We start from the raw sequence: 19,929 nt of genomic DNA, 5'->3' as shown, positions 1-19,929 counted from the left end.
TGTGTGTGTGTGTGTGTGTGTGTGTGTGTGTGTGTGTGTGTGTGTGTCTTTGGAGTCACCTTAAATTTTTACTTGAAACAGGTTTAAGTAGAGATAAATAAATCTCTAAATTGAGCTTAAGTGAGGTAAATATAATCAAGATAAGTAAACTGAATTTTGAAAACACAACTGAACTTAAAGTAGCACGGCAATGAACTGCTACTGCAGACAAACCAATGCAGTCAGCAATCACAAAAGGCATAACTGAATGAAAGGGTTCTTAGAGCAGAAAGGCAGAACCCCAGATTTCATAAGACACTGCAAAAATGATGTGGAGAGAGTACAACTGATCTGTCCTTTGGACATCATCGTGATGATATGCCTTATACACGGCACTGCTACCTTTTTCAAGCACGTATTTGTTTTAAATGTTCTCTATCACCTTTCATTAGTTTCACAAAAGCTCCTTCTGATTGATTCATCACTTACTAGATGTGCCACGGAACCTAACAGGCAGTATAAAATGTAACAAGTGTAAAAGACAAGCTTTTGAAGCCATGTTAAGCTGCCTTACCTAATGTCTTCATCTGTGACAATGAAAGCCTTGCAGAGGGGTTGAGATGTGTTAAGCCAAACAGCGGGGTTCTTTTCCACAGCAGCGGAGACTTGCCCTGTGATCGGTGCAGAGCTTGTGTGCAAAGCACTGGCAACAGCAGATAAAAGGGTCTCATCATTACTACCTGGACCAACTCCTGCAATTAGAAACATATATGAGTTAAAGGAAATTTCTAGATGTGCTGAGCAAACCTTATGTAACCTAAAACAACTGATATCTTTATATTCATTTGGGATCGGCTATTTAAAACTGACACAAGCCAAAGCAGCAAAGGACAATAGCATATCTATTTAGTTATTATACACCAAAGAATTAACATTAAAGAAACAGTAACAAAATACCTGAGTATTATAATAAAACTTTAACATAACTTAAAAATACATTTTCCAAAGTATTAAACTTTTTAAAAGTTGGCTACATTTCCACAAGCAAGTTCAATTATTTTAATATCTAAGTCCCTTCTAAGGTCATATTACACTCCAGTATCCCTATTAATGTGTCCCTAGGATCCTGGAATAGTTTCCCCTGTAGCTGTTTAACATTCATTTCTAGCCATATCTCAAAACTTATCTTTTTTGTGTAGGGATTTCAAAGGAAAAGCCAATGCAAGTACGCTGTACCTGCACCTTTAACAGCTTTTTCAAATACCTAACAAAATATTCAAATTAACAGAATTAAAAACTGCACACCTTGACTACATGTAGGAGACTGGAACCATGGCTACATTTAAGTGCATTGCTTAAAGTCCTAAACTTGTTAAACCAGTTAAAGCAATAATTTCCAAGAGCACAGAGGGATGAGACAATATTCTAACCATGAATTATGAGGATTTTTGAGCAATCCACAATGTATCAAGTTTCAGAAGCCAAAGTTCCAATACTTGAAAAATAATGCTTCTCTAGAAGTTGGAATTAACATATGATATGACAAGCACACCAGCAGCTGAGCTCTCCACCCCAGATCCCACTCACTCCTGTCACTGGACCAACGGGCATCTGCTCCCACTGCTACTTGCAGCAGCAGTTTGTGGAGGGAGAGGCAGAAGGAGAGCTGTTAGCTGCTCTTTTGATAAGAGGAGGACAGAAAGAGCATGTGCTGGGGCCAGATGCTGCTTTGAGCAGGAAGCTTGGGACATCCTATCATTCAGCTGCATTTGGTTCTAAAAGCAGAACATGCGTTAATTTACATGACGAACCTAACTAACCTAAAGCCAAAATGTACACGCAGAAAAAAATCTTAAGTGAGACACTGCCCTGACGCATCCCTGCAACATACAAGCTTTTCAGGTACATTTCCCCTGGGTTTACTAAAACCCAAGAGGTACCTCATCCAGCAAGGCATACAGTCCCCAAAGCAAAGACTTGTCTCAATCATGTCTGACTCCACTGCACCTAACACAGAGCCTGGCACATAGTAGGTACTTCTCAACTGAACTTGGATAATACCTTGAAGACCTTTAGGTAGTTCCATGGTTTTTATAATTTGTTCAGTTACATCTGATGCACTAAGTCCTTGTAGCCTCTTCTCCCAGAAAAGCTGTAAGGAAAAACATCACTGTTAATAGATACATTCTTGGGACAAGAAAGTAGCGCATCGATGCTGTTGAATAATGAAATTGAAATCATTTCAGTAGTTTCCTAATTTCCCCACTTTTTCCTTACAAAAAGCTAAATGATATTCCAAACATGACTTCAACACATCATAATTCTTTCAAGTTATATTACTCAAAAACTTTTGTTATTCTATGCAACCTATATTCACTTGTTACATACAATAGATTTTTATGTGCTATGTACTATATATAGTCCTTTATAAGGTATCTTCCAAAGAGTATAACTTGAATTTTTTAAAGATTCATTTGGCATGAAAATTTAATGTTATAATTTACCAGGAAAGAAAAAAACTATATTATGTAATACCTCTTAATCCAATATTGTTTGGGAAATAACTCCTCCATCTATGTGATTTTTCCAAGACACTGAAGTTTAGGCCTTTAGCATACTTTAAGGAGAAAAGGCCATTTTTTAATGGAAACTTGCCTAAAATGTCTTACATACTTCCTTGCTTTTTAAACAGGATGTAATGTTCATGAGTGACTCTCTTCCTGTTGCACAGAGCCTGGGTCGCCTTAGCCACTCGGGGGCCCCAGGTCATCCTTCTGGCACCAGTGAGCACACTGAAGTCTCTTCACACCCTCTGGGGCTAGCGAGGTACGCAATTGCTTATTCAAACACTAAATGGTCCAGGACAGTTCTGTTTGATTTTATACCCTTCCTACACTTAGTTCTCTCTCCTAGTTGGCTATTACTTCTCACTAATACCATTCATCCATTCGACATGTATTTATTGAGCTCCTACTATGTGCTGTGCTTGTCCTGTGGATGCAACAGTAGATAAGATAGTGTCTTTGTCCTTAAGCCTCATCTCTTTTCTAGTCTGCTTCATATTTACTATAGCCCAAAAAACAGATAAAGGAATTCCTCAGGATTCGATATACCTGTCTTTAACCCTGGATACCCAGGGCCTGTCACATGGTAAATACTGAAAAAATATTTGTGTGAATGACTGAATGTGGGAGTAAATGGACTCAGAATCAGGATCTTGAGGGACACACAAACCCAAGTTGAGAGCCCAGCTATAGATGTATGACCCTGGACAAGTTCTATAACCTCCAGAGTTTCAATTTCCTCTTCTGTAAAATGTGGCAGCAATGACTATCACATAAGATTACTGTGGAGATTAAATAAAGCAATATATGTAAACACCTGTCACAGAGTAGGAATAAGGTTCATCACATTTACTTTTAACAAATTTTGACCACTCTGAGGGCTTTTCAGGCTTATATTCTAACTTCAGGATATAAGAAGAGTATCAAATAATCGCCTTCCAGACAAATGAAAAGATACAGTAAAATACTTCTATTTATGGCAGAACAATAATATGTTAGATTATATAATAACCACAATGCTAGCACCAAGAGTAACCTGCTTCACTGTCCTTTGAAGACCTCTGGTATATGGTTAACAGCTCCTTGTATCTCCACACAAATTACATCAGCAGCAGAATATGTATGTGGTCAACACATATGAGGACATGAACATATCAACCATCATGAGAAAAATAGTTAGGTGAAGGTAATAATTAATGAATGTGATAAATGTCTCAAGAAAGTCTGCCTGCTTTTCCTCTTTGGGGAAATAACAATCATCTATGCTTTGAATATCACAACTATAGGAAAAAAACAAGAAAAACGAAAGTGCAGTTAATTCCTAATGAAAAAGCATACAGAGGGAGTCAGTGAATATGAGATTAGTAAGTGCTTTTATAATAAAATTATATATATATATATATGTAATTTGTAAAAATAACACTGCCAAAAACCAAGTTTGAAAACCTTGTACAGAGATGATTACTAACAAATTACACCTAAAAATTCCAATTCTAGATAGCAAAAGTTAAATTGTTTACCCTCTATAATTTTTAATGTTTAAATTCCTATTAATTTGAAGGAAAAAAAATTTAGAAAGAAAAATTTTGCAGAATAAATCTTGGACTGAGAAACAAGTGTACAGCTCTAGATTACAAATCCTGGTACCACTACGCGTCATCTGATAGCCCTCAACTAAATGCGAAGCTGAAACTGAAAGGTTGATGAGCTCTTTATAAATGAAATGCTTATGCCATGAAATGGAGATACATGTATTTATGAATGTGTAAGTGCCTATGTGTGTATTTCTCCCTGCCCCTACCCACTCTGAGAAGTGGGGAGGTAGTGGGAAAGTTCAGAGCAGGAAAGGAGGCTAGTTTGAGAAAAGAAAATATTTAACTGGTCAGGGGTACCACTGCCCTCCTCTCCATCCTGTCCACCATGCGTTCAAAGCTAACAAGCTTGCCTAGGTTCCATGAGGACTGGAACCATCTTCATGAGCTAGATGTCTGTTTACATTTCAATATGTCCCTAACTCACTTTCTCTACACCCATCTTCTCAGGTTCCTGCTTGTTTTGTTTTGGAGAGGGGGGATTCTTTGTACTTTGAAATATGTTTAAAATTTATACTGAGCAGGCATTATGCTAAGTGAAGTAGTCCAGTCTTTTACATATTGTATGATTGAATTTATATGACAGCCTAAAAAAGAAAATACTATAGGGATGGTTGCCAGGGATTAGGGGTGGAGGGAGGGTTTCACTGCAAGGGGTTAGCACAAGGGAATTCCTTGGGGTGCTGGAATTGTACTCTCTGTTTTTTTTTTTTATAAACATAAACTTTATCCCGCTGATACAATTACCATTTTTTTTCCCAAGCCAATTGCTCAAGGAATGATCAACATGCACTATCTCCATTCTCCCAGGCCCAGTTCAACTTTATTACCCCACCCCCTATTCCATGAATTTCCATTAAATTTACTGTTAAAACTTAGTCAGCTCCTCTCACCAAGTTCAGTGACCTTTTCTCGTTATCTCTGGTCACTTTATAGCCCTGAATGCTTTGGAGGGCTGCAGCAAAAGGGAGAGGTCTTCCTCTGCCTGAAATTAAAATTTCTGATCTACTCATTTATGTATTCCATGTGTTTACTAGGTGATTAACTGTGGTAATCTAGAGTTCTTTTTATTGAATTTCCAGTAGAAATCTAAAGACAGAAGTATCGAAAAGATGAATCTCCCTAAATTTGTGAGGAGTCCCCCACTAGGACAGCTGTCTTCTCCACCATACTTTCATGAACACTATGGCCTTCATAAATCCTAACCTACCCAATGAAAATCTGATTTTACCTGCCAAATCCAATAGTTTTCACGGCTTAACCTTGCTGCCTTGTGTGAGGTCAAATAATCAATGTAAGACTTTTAAGGATCTAATATTTGGAGAAACTCCCTAATGTGCTATCCCTCTCAGTTATTACATCCCTTTCTAATCGCCACTAATCAGACCCTCCTCTAATATCATGTTTTCTTTGTCACCCTCCAGTATATAAGAGAACTGGATAGCTCCCATGTGTGCATCACTTTATATTGCCAACGATCTGGGCAATGCCCGATCCAACAAGCCAGTTGATAGAGAAGCACAGGATATGATTAAAAGTTGTCCCAAATGAAAAAGAGTGCCTAAAATATCACTGACAGGGACAGTGCAGCTTTGGAGAAACCATCTTACTAGAAAGTGGAGTTCATCTCTACACCTTTGCTCCTCACATGAATGTAGGAAACACCTCTATGACATCAGTGGAAGCACAGCTGCAAGTACGTTATCTTAGAGTCCCAGAGGACAAGCATGATGATGTGTTATAACTAGGACTTTGGCAGACTCTTTCAACATGCCTTACAAATGATATCCAAAGATGAGGGTGAGGAAGAAATGGGGGTGTCAAACAATTGCTCATATCATACACAAACACACATCCCAATTCTGATGTGCTGGGATGTAAGGCTGATCATGTTTATTAGGACTGTCCTCCATCACCCTGAGCTTAATAATACGTACTCTGAAGGGATCTGTGCTCTTCGGAGGAAGTCAGAACAGAAGGTTTTATTGGAAAAAAGCAGTAGAGAATCCATCCAAATTACAGATACTCTTTTAGTGCCCATTATACACAAAGCACTTTGCTGGGCACCAGGGATAGTTATCAGGATAACTGGCAATCAGGCAATTACTGCCCTCTGGCTGCTTACTGTTTGGTGAAAAACTAGCGAAACTCTATGAGGTAGACTGTAATAATTGCAATAATGAAGATACAAAATTAACTTCCAATTTGGGAGAATCTGGAAGGACTTTTAGGAAGAGTTAGCATTCGAAAAATGTATAAGAATTCTATAGAAGAGGAAAGACTACTCCAAGCCAAGGAAATAGCTTAAGCAAAGGCAGGGGAGTGAGACAGAGAGTATGGGCCAGTATTTCTAAATGGTTTTTATACACAAGAATAACCAGGGTGGCTTATTTTATACGCATGTTCTAAGACCTCAGCCCCAGAGATTCTGTTCAGTAGGTCTGGGGTTAGAGAGCTGGCCTTTATTTTATTTTTTTAACCAGTGTCTTAGGTGATTCTGATGCAGGCCGGGGATCTCAATTTGAAAAAGGCTGGTCTGGTCTGTGCTGAGAGAACGGCAGTACACACACAGGGCTGTGTACACTGATCACCGAGACCCCCGAGTTATTCCTGATTCTACCAAAAGATAAAAAACACATCATGCTATCCTCTCCTCACAGAGAACAGGAGGAAGGTATTTGCCTTTCTATTTTTCACTGCAGGAAGGCGTGTGTCAAAGTATATTTAAGAGTATACCAAATTATTTAGGTGTAAACAGAAAAAGGGCTTGCCCAAAGTTCTGTTTGTGCCCAGGCATATCCTCTTGGTGGAATAAGAGGAGGAGGATGACAACTCCCACTTACCCACTGAGCCCTTTCCTTCAGCCTGGCACTGTGCTCAGGGTTTTACATACAGTAATTCGGTCTTTCCTACAGCATTTTGAAGAAGACATCATTGGTCCCACCTACAGTAACTCACCAAAGGTGCACAACTAGTCAGCGGTGCAGCTGGAATTAAAACTCAGGTCAGTGTGATTAAACCGTCCTGGTCTTAACAGTAAAAGCTCTGGAAGAACACTTACATGCATGGCTCTGTGCTAACAGTAACAGGCCTGAGACCCTTGTAGTCATGAAATCAAAGGCAGATGAAAGATCAGTAACTGCTAAGAAAATTGTCAAGTTGCTCTTAATCCATTTACCAGCTAAGTAATGCTGTGTAAATTGCCCACTGTAGGTGACTGGTGCCGACGCCTGCCTCCTCCTCATGTAGAATTAAGAGGCCTGGCCGTGTAATGTATTTTGGCTAAAGCTGGCACAGGGTTTCAAGATGATACCAAGGGACATCCCTGGTGGTGCAGTGGCTAAGACTCTGCGCTCCCAATGCCGGGGGCCCGGGTTCGATCCCTGGTCAGGGAACTAGATTCCACATGCATGCCACAACTAAGAGCTCTCATGCCACAACTAAGGAGCTGATGAGCCGCAACTAAGGAGCCCACCTGCCGCAACTAAGACCCAGTGCATCCTAATAAATAAATAAATAAATAAATAAATAAATAAATAAATATATATATATATATATAAATTTTTATTTATTTATTTTTGGCTGCGTTGGGTCTTTGTTGCTGCACATGGGATCTCTCTAGTTGCAGCGAGCGGGGGCTACTCTTCAATGTGGTGCACAGGCTTCTCATTGCAGTGGCTTCTCTTGTTGAGGAGCATGGGCTCTAGGCACGCAGGCTCAGTAGTTGTGGCTCGCGGGCTTCAGTATTTGTGGCTCATGAGCTCTAGAGCACAGGCTCAGTAGTCGTGGCGCACGGGCTTAGTTGTTCCACAGCATGTAGGATCTTCCCAGACCAGGCCTCGAACCCATGTCTCCTGCACTGGAGGACGGATTCCTAACCACTGTGCTACCAGGGAAGTCCCCAAAATAAATAAATATTAAAAAAAAATATGTGGGGTAGCTCACATGATAAAAACCAAAGAATTGGTATAAAATATATTCTCTACAAATTACTTTCTTAGAATTAATCGCAAATATCAATGACATTGAACAACACATTTTTTATTTGGTGGATAAAAATTAAAGACAGAAACCCATACTCCAAGAAAACTCCTTCAGATAAGTCACATTAACAATGGAGTGTTAGCTCCAATGGATGTTTCATAAAACAGGAGAGATGGAGTGATTTATGAAGCTTATAGAATGGAAGACTTTTGAGTTTTTTTCTGTAAGAGTACTTTTTTAGGTTACTTATGCAAATACCTATTTCTCATGAACACAAGGAAAAGCATCTAGATCAAATACACATTTTCATCCACCATTATATGTAATTTGAAAAGCACTGTGTAGTGTTTGAAAAGAATTCACTGATTAAAAGAAATTGACCTCCTATGTACACTCATGACCTCAACTTGAGAGTCAACTGGACAGTAGGAAGACTGAACTTCTGAGTAGCTGAGTGAACGGGACTGGCCTTCAGAGTCAGACGGACCTAGGTTCAAATCCATTCTTTGTCATTTACTAGCTTTATAAACTTAGACAAGTAACATAGCCCGTTTCAGCTTCCTACCCTATGGAATGGGACAATAAAAACAATCTCAAATGGTTATGGACACTACATGAGGAGGTTTTATAAACACTTGAAGATAACCCATAGAGAGCAAGTATCAGTTTACTACTTCGTTTTACCCACGGCGTCTAGCACACTGTTCATCACACAATAGTACCTAGTAAGTAATTGGTCATCATCTTACTAAAATTAACAAATATAAACACAGCAAAAAGAGTCAGCTCGGAAAGGTGCGTATTTACAAAGTAAGACTGAGACATGCATTCCGGTCTGCCAGTCCCGCCCAGATTTTCAGCGGGGGGCCTTCTTGCTACTCTAAGTATCTTAAAACCCTTCCCCTTCCTTTTCTCATCCAAGCCAGTCTGCGCCCCTCCTGGGCCCAAGGTTGGCTGGGAGAACTCTGGTAAGCTACACAGTTTGCAAGGCCCAGTACAAAATGAAAATGTGAGGCTCTTGTTCCGAAAGTTATTAAGATTATTTCATGATGACAGCACAGCACTTGACCAGGCACGGGCCCTAGAAAGGAACTGCTCAGGTCACATGCCCAGGAAGCCAGAGGGGTGGTAACTACCGTGCCGGGTGGAAAGGAGGAGAGACCAGCAGAGACAGGAGACCCCCGTGCCGTGTAGCAGTACTTAGGGAAACGCTGTGGTATAATCTCATTCTGTGAATTCCTTAAAGGTAGCAGGGCAATAGAAAATTGTTCTGGCCGGATCTACGCAATAACAAAGGAAACTTCCCCTCACTCTGCGTCAAAACAGCCCAAGGATTTCTCTTCCCTCTTGTCACTCCTCATTTGGAGGACTGGAGAGAGGACCCCTGCCAAAGCCTCTGCGACTGAGCTGTACGGTAGGAAGAAGGGAAGCCCAGGGAATGAGGAAACCATAATGGGGAAGAAGGACAGAAGCCTAAAGAGGGATGAGAATTTTGTTCTATTTAAAGTACAGTGAGTGGATAACATGGAAGCTTTTCATTAAGATTTCCTGAAACTGTAATTTTCTTGTTATTTTTACTCCATCTATTTCCATCTTGTGGTGATAGTAGAGCCCTTAGAGAAACCTCAAAAGGCTATGAGCTTGTTTCAAGAACAGAAGGTAGAAAAGAATCTGGAAACAAACGACATTTCTGTTCCTCAGTGAAGCAAGAAGGCAAAAAACTCAAACCAGTGGCAGTAGCCTAGAGCTGAGTTTCTCAATCTTGGCATTACTGACGTGTCAAGTTGGATAATTCTTGGTTCTCAATTTTTAGCGACATCCTTGGTCTACACCCACTAGATACGAGTAGCACCACCCCAGTTATAACAGCCAAAATGTCTCTGGACACTGCCAAATTTCCCCAGGTATTTGGGGTCGGGGCAGGAGGACAAAATCAGGTCTGGCTAAGAACCAGGTGTCCAGAGAAAGAAAAAGGGGAGAGGAGACAGGAGGTTTACAGTGGCAGGGGCCCAGATCTCACAGCTGAGACAGAAGGGAGACCCTCCCCTGGCATATGCATCACCACACCAGCCCCTTTCTTGACTTTCAAAGAGTCTCTATCCCAGCTCTCCATTCCCGGGCCTTACCAGAACCACACTAAGTGGCCTGGAGCTGGGTGCCTCTTTCGTCACTGCCAGACAGCCAGGGGGGGGAGTAAGATAAAGCAGAAGTGGGAGAAACACTTCTTACCTTAAGAGTTGAAATTGAACACACTTCCTGATAGAAACATGGTTATAAACAGTAATTATTTTTAGTAATTCAGACACACTCTAGATTTAATCGTCTTTTATGGGCTGGTCTAGGACACTAGAACCATTTATAATATTTCCATTGGAAGATGTGGAGTTCCAAATGACTGCAACACGACATCTTATATCCCAACCTGTAAGTTGAAAAGCATCTGTGTGTACAGATTTTAGAGGGAGTTCTCTATTATTACCACAGGATCAGAGACCATATGTATGTGCAAAGATGTCACTGACTACTGAGAAAAACACAGCTCCATTCAGAATGACTTCAGGTGTTCAAATATAGGTATGGTAACAAAATAGAACCATGGGTTGATCTTGAACATTTTAACTTCCACAAATTCTTAGTATGTAGCTATCAGTAGGGCCTGGCCAATATTAAATTAAAAGTCCAGGGAAAAACGCATCCCGCCAAACTGAGCCATACAAAAACTTAAAACTTAGATCTTCATGTAATTTTCATATCTTGTCTTAAATTACATCTTCCCTTCCCTTTTGAAATTATAATCTCCATTAGAAAAAATCAAACTGACTATATAGAACACACTGAGATTTCAATAATGAAACTAAATTCATCTAAAACTGCTATATATCCAAACTTCTATTTCTTATTGCTCATTTTAAATACCACAAGCTGAATATTAGCTCCTAAGCCAAGAAGCCTGTAATAATTGACTCCACAGCTGACTAGAAACACCAGCAACTGAAGTCTAAAGGCCCCAAATTTCTTCAGTTATCCTCCCTGCCCCACAAGATCGCCCCTGGACCATTTTGCCCTTCCTTTACTTTTCTCCTGTCTCAGAGGAATAAGTGTCCTGCTGTCTTTCCGACAGCTTCTCTACAATGATGCTTGGTCATATCTTCTCCTGCCTCCTTCTGATCCCGCCCATCAATTTAAAAAGTCCTCCTCTCACACTTTCCATTTTACCCCTTCCTCTCCTTGGAATTCTTCCCCTGAAGTGACAGATACACTGGAACATGGCTAACATAAAAAGTGTCCTTATTTAACTACATCTCCCTCAAACCATCTGTCTTCCTCCTTCCACCAGGAGAGAAACTTTCTTATTTCCTCACCTTCCATTCATTCTTTCCTTCTAACCTCGACTCTACTCCTACTATTATATTAACACTGACCTGCCCAAAGTCACAGTAACCTTCTAATTACCCAATCCAATTCCTGATTCAAGCCTCCTTTGCCCTACCTGCTGTCAGAAGACTTATGGAAGTCTGCCTTTTATGATGCTTCTCTGTATGTTTCTGTATTTTCTGTTACTGTTAGGCAACAGATTGACAAAAGACTTCTAACAAAACAAAAGACTTCTAACAGTAATTATCAAAGAAATAAGACTATAAGCAATTTTTCTAATAAAAACAAATATTTAAAATGTATGAGATGAAATATACCGGGACTTCCCTGGTGGCGCAGTGGTTAAGACTTCGCACTCCCAATGCAGGGGGCCCAGGTTCAATCCCTGGTAAGGGAACTAGATCCCACATGCATGCTGCAAGTAAGAGTTCACACGCCACAACTAAGAGTTCGCATTCCACAACTAAGGAGCCCGCCTGTGTGCCGCAACTAAGGAGCCAGCGAGCCACACCTAAGGAGCCCTTGAGCTGCAACTAAGGAGCCTGCCTGACACAACTAAGATCTGGCGCAACCAAATAAATAAATAAATATTTAAAACAAAACAGAACAAAACAAAATAATTATCAACATTAAAAAAAAAAGATGTAATATACCTTTTAAAGTATTTGAGCACAGAAGTGTTAATACTTTGCAAAGTAGAAGAACCAAAAGTTACATTTAAAATTTAACCATTTTATGAATTTTAACTTGCACAGTCTTCATCTCTGTCAAGAGCATGATGCGAGACACTCAAATTTCATGGGATGAATTTGTGGCTAAGTAGAGGGAATACGGGGTAACAGGAAAACCACTGGTTTGGAAGTTTAATGCTTTGGTCCTGACTCAACCATTAAATAGATGTGCTGTCTTAGGGAAGTCACTTAATCGCCTTTGGATGTATCTTCACTAGTAAAATATAAGTTCTAATAACTGCTTTATCTACCTCAGAAGATAAACACTGATATAAAACGAGGAAGTTCTTTGAAAACATAAAAATTTTATTGTATTGTTTAGAATATTTTCCAATGTTAGGATTTCATAAATTCGATGAATATCTTATTCACTTTTCTAAGGCTTTTGCTAAATCTAATCAAAGAACAAAGGATCTTGTCATGTATTTGCAGACTAAACCAAAACCCCAAAAATGTACACTTTATATTCAGTGATTCATGAAAAGCTAAATATGCAAGACACTGGGTTAGGGCTACACAGAAGAACAATGTTTCCTGCCCAGAAGGAATTTGCTGTCCAGTTTATAAACTGCTCTATTTCAAATCAACCCCATATGATATCTGAGTTGCTAGTTTTGGTCAGCAAAAACAACAACTTAACTTAAATACCATGGCCTGCAAACATCAAAAGACAAACATGAGATACCCTTTTATTTTGGGGTAGTGGGCTAGGAAGAAAGGGCTAGATAATGACAAGAAAATTATTATGTAAATCAAGGAAAAGCTTGACTCATGTGGCTGTGCAAACTACAGTGAGATCACTTGTGAAGGCAAAAGATAACAGTTTGGGCTGGAGAGGATGGAAGGATGAAGCAAGAGGCAGTAGAGCTGAGGAGGATGGAGGTGCAGTAGCCGTCCGCTGCAGCTGCTCGTCTGAACTCTGTCATGAACGCCACTTCACTTACACAAAGTTGGTAGGTAATACTTGCCAAGTACCTGAAAAGGTACTGTTACCCTAAGATAACCATGGAATAAGAATACTTGCTCATGAGGCCTATAAGTTTTTCATGTGTTACTCCCACAGGAAAAGTTGTAACAATTTTCTTATTAATATGTAAGTCTATATAAGGATGTAGCTATGTTCCTTTATTTCTTGTATGTCACATTTCCACACAGTTGAAATTATTTGTTCAGTGTTTGTTTCCCTTATTAGATTGAAAGTTTTATAAGGAGAGGATGCATGACTGATTTGTGTGTTTGTACAGCACCTGTAATAGAAGCAACAATATACTCTGTTTAATAAATGAGTTAATGATTTCAAAACCCACTCAAGCGCAAGAACTTTAATCTCTGATAGAGAGCTATCACTAGTTGTTTATCAGAAGAGAGGCCCTTCAGAAGAGCTTCCCTGAAACTAATTTCAATAGTATAAAGTAATTCCTCATTTTTATAGTGGGACATTAATAGATACTATTTCCTTTTTAATATCAATAAATCAAGAAATAAAAGTACATACATACTATTTAAAACATGACATTGAGCAATGACTAGAACTAAAATCAGGTTACAAATCCTCAAAATTATCAGAAGTATGAATTTAAGTGGAAAACCCAGACCTCAGAACAAAAATATTAATACCAGAAAATGACAATAAAATATTAAAAACAGTATATAAATAGAATGATAGAATCAAGACCAAACATATCTATAAAATCAATAAATATAATGGTCAACTCAGCTATAAAAGAAAAAAAGACCCTCAGAACAGATAGGAAAAAAAAAAATCAACTGTATATTTTATGGAAAAAAAAAATTTCTAAAAATAAAGGGACTCAAAAAGCTGACAATAAAGAGTAAAGAAACAGAAAGCAAATATAGACAATGAGAAAACAAAGGTTTCGATATTACTAGAAAATTACTTCAAGGCAGTAAGTGTCAAATAAGACAAAGCTTAACCCATTATAATTAACTAACTTCCATAAAATAAATATTATCTTAATACATTTGATGATAAAAGTAGGAGTTTGGCTTTCCATGGGGAAATGTGCATGTATAGACTGAGTTCAAAACTTGTTAAGAAAGCTCTCCCCAATACTTCATTCCACCTTTCACCTAGATACTACCAACATCAGAGAAAAGAGGGTATCACAGATACTACAAACATTAAAAATATTACTAGAAAATATTATGAGCATCCTTATATCATTAACTTGAAAATTATGAAATGCACAAATTCCTAGAAAAACATGTTCTCAAAGTTGGTATAGGAACTATGAATATTCATCCATGTACTCATTAAATAAACTGAATCTGCAATTTCAAGGCCTCCCACTTAAAAACAACAACAACAAATTAGGCTGAGATGACTTCACAATTAAGTCTTCCAAACATTTAAAGAAAAGTACCAATCTTCCACAAATTCTTCCAGAGAATATTAAAAGAGAAATCACCTCCCAGCTTATTTTACAAGGCCAGCAAAACCTTGATACTAAAGCTTGAGAAGAAAATTATGAGAAAAGAAAAATGCACATCAATCTCTCTTGTGACTATAAATGCAAAATATCCTAAACAAAGTAACACCAAATCTAAACAGTGATAACACAACATGACCACACTGAGCTTAATCCAGGAATTCAAGGTATGTTTAAAGGTTTTTCCATCTAAAAAAATCAAGTCTTGCAATTTACCACATCAACCAGTCACTGTAATTCACCCTATTAACAGAAAAGAGATCATTATATCATTTAACTAGGTAGGGAAAATAATTTGATAAAATTCAATACCCATTCATGAAAAATATTCTTAGTAAACTAGGAATATAGTGAATTTCCTTAATTTGACAAAGGGTATTTACCAAAAAACCTACAGCAAGCATCACATTTAATGGAGAATCATTAAAAACGTTCCCTGGTATTACAATAACAGACAAGGATGTCTGCTATCACTTTTATTCAAGATCGTATTAGCATTCCAAGCCAGTGAAATAAGACACGGAAAAAAAGAAATCAAAGGTTTAAGGATTGGCAAGGAAGAAATAAAACTCTCGTTTGCAGTTGATATGTTTGTTCATGTGCAAAGTTGGAGAAACTCACTATCTAAGAAATGAATTTAGGAAGATAACTGAATACATAGTCAATATACAAAATTCAGCTTATTTCTTCATATTAGCAACAGATAACTAGAAAAAATTTAAATGTAATCAGAATAGCATCAAAAAACATCAAATATCTAGAAATCAATTAAAGATGTAAGATGTCTAGACTGAAAACTATAAAATCTTAATGGTGGGATATACCAGGTTAGTGAATTGTAAGACTTAATATTGTAAAAATGTTAATTCTCCCCCAAATTGATCTATAGATTTAAATCCTGGCAGGTTTTGAAGAAGACTGGACAAGCTGAGTCTAAAGTGTATGTGGGGGACTTCCCTGTTGGTCCAGTAGTTAAGACTTCACCTTCCAATGCAGGGGGTACGGGTTTGATCCCTGGTCAGGGAGCTAAGATCCCACATGCCTCGTGGCCAAAAAAAACCAGAACATAAAACAGAAGCAATATTGTAACAAATTCAATAAAGACTTTAAAAATAGTCCACATCGGGCTTTCCTGGTGGCACAGTGGTTGACAGTCCACCTGCCGATGCAGGCGACACGGGTTCGTGCCCCGGTCCGGGAAGATCCCACATGCCGCGGAGCACCTGGGCCCGTGAGCCATGACCGCTGAGCCTGCGCGTCCGGAGCCCGTGCTCGGCAACGGGAGAGGCCACAGCAGTGAGAGGCCCGCGAACCACACACACAAAAAAAGGTCCACATCAAAAAAAAAAACTTTAAATAAATGAATAAACAAATAAAATAAAATGTATGTGGAAATGCCAACAGCCAAGACTAACCAAGATAATCTTAAATGAAGAATAAGAAAGCTGGAAAACTTACACTACCAGATATCAAGACTTTTTATAAAACTACAGCAATTAAAAGAGTGCAGTATTGAGAAACAACAAACAGACCAATGGAGTAAAACAGAGTGTAGAAACAGATTCACATGTACAAATAGGGCAAAGGAGCAGAACAGACCAAAAACAGACTTTCACAAGACTTTCACACTTACACATTTCATTTATGACAGAGGTGACAACACAAAGCAACAGAAAAAGAATGGTCTTTCAGTAAATGGCGCTGGATCAATTGGATATCCATATGGGAAAAAAATAAGTCTACCTCACATCATACACAAAAGTCAATTCCAGATGGATCATAGACCCAAATGCAAAAGTAAAACAAAGCTTTCAGAAGATGACATGGGGAATATATTGATAACCTTGGGGTAAGCAAAAATTTCTTAAACACGTCACAGAAATAAAAGGAAGAGACTGATAAAGTATATCCTTTACTTTTTGTAAATCATCATTGAAGTATTACATACAGAAAAGTGTAAAAAGAACGTAAGTATACAGCTCACTGGAGTTACATAAAGTAAACACTCATGTAACTACCATGCAGATCAAGAAACAGAATATCACTAGCATCCCAGAAGCCCCCACCCCACACTCTCCCAGCCTCTATCCCACCTCCCAACTCTCTTAAAATTATGAACTTACACTTACCAAAAAACGCCATTAAGGAAGTGGATAAGGTAAGTCACAAACTGGAAGAAGATATGTGTGATAGACATATCTGACAAAGTACTGATACTCAGAATATACAAAGAACTCCCACAAGTCAATGAAAAAAAGATAAACAACATAACAGAACAATGCATAAAAGAGTAGGCACTTCAAAAGAAAGGATATCTATGCAGCCAATAGACATACAAACAGTGCACAGTATCATTAAATACCAAGGAAATGCAAGTTAAAATTGTAACAAATACACCTAAACACATACCAGAATGTTCAAATTTTTAAAGACTGATAATACCAAGTGCTGACAAGAATTTGAAGCAACTGCACACTACCGGTAGAACGGTAACTTTGTATAATCACTTTGGAAAACTATATGGTAGCATCTAATAAAGCTGAACATATGCATACTCTATGACCCAGCACTTCTACTCCTCTATAAGCTCAAAACCAAAAACACATACTACAATATTCACTGAAGAATATCCATAATAGCCAACAAGAAAGACAGAAACTAAAATAACAGCAACAGAATGGTCAATGCAGGGAACAGAGAAAAAGCAAGTATCATACAAATAAAAAATTTCCCTATAATTAATAGATTCAGAGAGGAAAGAGTAGAGGTTGTATCCATAAAACAAGACAGCAAAATTTTGTATACAAAAGCCAAGAAACAGCTGCTGGAAATTAGAAATATGATCATCAAAATAAAAAAATCAAAAAAAGGACTAAAAGTAAAATCAAGAAAATAGCCCAGAAAGTAAAACAACAATAATAAGACGAAAAATACGAAAGTAGAAATACTAGAAAAAGTAGAAATAGATGGCTAATACACAACTCATACGAAGAGAGAATGGAAAGTTAGGTGATTCAGGAGAAAATGGGAAAAAATGACACAGGAAAATTTCCCACGCAAAGGATAGTAGTCACGTCTATCACCTACTAAGTGCCTGGTGAATGAAAAAAGGCCTACAGGCACATATCAGTGAATTTTTAAAAATCATAAATATACTAAACTTTTTAAGAGAGAAAAAAAAAGACCATAAAAGAGGAACAGAGATTGAGCACGGCACTGAATTTCTCTTTGGCAACTCTAAAACTAGAGAACAATGAAGCAACGCCTTCAAAACTTCAGGGAAAATGATTCTCAATCTAAGATTTCATACCCAGACAAACTTGGTTGTGTCCAGCTGGAATAAAGTTTATTTCCAATGTGCAGGTTCTCAACTTTACCTCCCATTTTATTTTATTAGAAAGCTACTAGAGGATTTGTTACAAACTGAAGGCATCTACTGAGACAGAGGAGGACAGAATTCCAGAAAACAAACTCCCCACACAGAAGCACAGTAAAGAAAATCCTCAGAGCTACAGCTACACAGCAATACCAGAGAATGCATTCAGACTGAAGAGGAGGAGAGGTGATTCCAGGAAAGACACAAGAAGGAACGCCATGGATTTCAGCATAAGGAAAGTATTATTGATGGGCACGTGGCAGAAACAAGCATGAGGAAAGATTAACTCTGTTATAAAGAAAACGCAGCATACAATTCTTAAGACTGACAACAATAAAGAATTCTGATGCTGATGATAAAAGACATTACTTGCCATAACCATGAATAACTTTCGGTCATAAAAATGTAAACCCTGACTATTTAACCTATTTAACTAAAAATGTGATATAACTATGTTGGGAGCATGAAGCAGAGAGAGAACTATGTATTCATGTACCATTGTGGGAAGTCAAGAAATAATGTCTAAAATTAATAAATAAAGAAATAGGATAATAAGTTTATTATTCAGAAATACAGAGGTAATTATAAAGGGAAGTGACCAGAATTGAGATTAAATGCTTCTGGAAATGGAACTAAAAGACACAAAACGTAGGAAACTACTGTTATGAAACACAAGTTTTTAAGCATTGATTTTTTTTTCATCTATATTCCTACGTTTCTTAGAGAAATACAAAAATCTCAAAAAATGCCATGGATCTACCCATATCGGTGAAATATTTTTAAGTGATCTAGAGAAATATATGATGATTAAAGGTCACTATGAATGAAAAATCTATGGATTCATTATTTTTTTTAAAAAAATTCACATATAATCTTTCAGCTGCAACTCTTACCCCCATAAAGCTGACAAGTCACCAAACCGGTTTTCTCTATAGGGCTCCAACCCATCATCCTTTACCTGGATCTTTTACTTCCCACAACTGCTTTAAGAGTATACATTTTCTAATACTTATATTCATATTTTATTATTTAAAAAACATTTCCACATTCCAGTCAACGACATTGTTTTCCCAGTTACGTTAAATTTTAAAACTCTCCTCATAGGCACAGCTGATTCATAGATAAATTTTGTCAATTATTTTATGACCAGCATGAAACCAATCTTATCATCTATGCCCTAGCTTCCTATACTTTCTTCAACGGTCTCCTGGCCTTAAGTCAGTTATCATATTACATACGAGAGCCAGATTAAAACCTCTATCTAGGCACTTCCCCGGTGGCGCAGTGGTTAAGAATCCGCCTGCCGGGCTTCGCCGGTGGTGCAGTAGTTAAGAATCCGCTTGCCAATGCAGGGGACATGGGTTCGAGCCCTGGTCTGGGAAGATCCCACATGCCACGGAGCAACTAAGCCCATGAACCACAACTACTGAGCCTGCTTTCTAGAGCCCATGCGCCACAACTACTGAAGCCCATGCTCCTAGAGCCCATGCTCCACAACAAGAGAAGCTACCACAATGAGAAGCCCACGCACCGCAACCAAAAGTAGCCCCCGCTCGCCGCAACTAGAGAAAGCCCGTGTGCAGCAACAAAGACCCAACACAGCCAAAAATAAAATAAATAAATAAATAAATTTAAACCTCTGTCTAGAATGTCCTACCCATACTTCTCTTCTTTCAAAGACCATATATTCTCTCACTCCTCTGCTTTTTGTTTTCATTGCATTTACCATGCCATGACACATTATATATGTATTTATCTGTTTGTCTCTCTCCCTATCACTCTAGAAAGTAAGTTCCATGAGAGCAGGGACTTGGTTTTGCTCACTGCAGTATTCCCACAACTTAGAAAAGTGCCTGGCACAAGTTGAGGGCTCAATTC

General features: G+C 38.3%; 1 protein-coding gene across 1 annotated transcript in view; it reads right to left on the bottom strand.

The window, feature by feature from the left end:
- The window catches only part of MBD2 (methyl-CpG binding domain protein 2), a 76,677-nt gene that overhangs the window by 7,855 nt on the left and 48,893 nt on the right, over positions 1 to 19,929 (bottom strand). The window contains exons 4-5 of the mRNA XM_029224836.1: positions 2,041 to 2,131; positions 554 to 731 (exon numbers count right to left, since the gene is read on the bottom strand). Coding sequence (XP_029080669.1) covers positions 554 to 731; positions 2,041 to 2,131 — 269 coding nt within the window. The remainder of the gene's footprint in view (positions 1 to 553; positions 732 to 2,040; positions 2,132 to 19,929) is intronic.

The sequence above is a fragment of the Monodon monoceros genome, unplaced genomic scaffold (genome assembly GCF_005190385.1).
Source record: "Monodon monoceros isolate NGI ecotype Baffin Bay Population unplaced genomic scaffold, NGI_Narwhal_1 Super_Scaffold_1, whole genome shotgun sequence".
Lineage (NCBI taxonomy): Eukaryota > Metazoa > Chordata > Mammalia > Artiodactyla > Monodontidae > Monodon > Monodon monoceros.
This window is presented reverse-complemented; position numbering and strand designations above follow the sequence as displayed.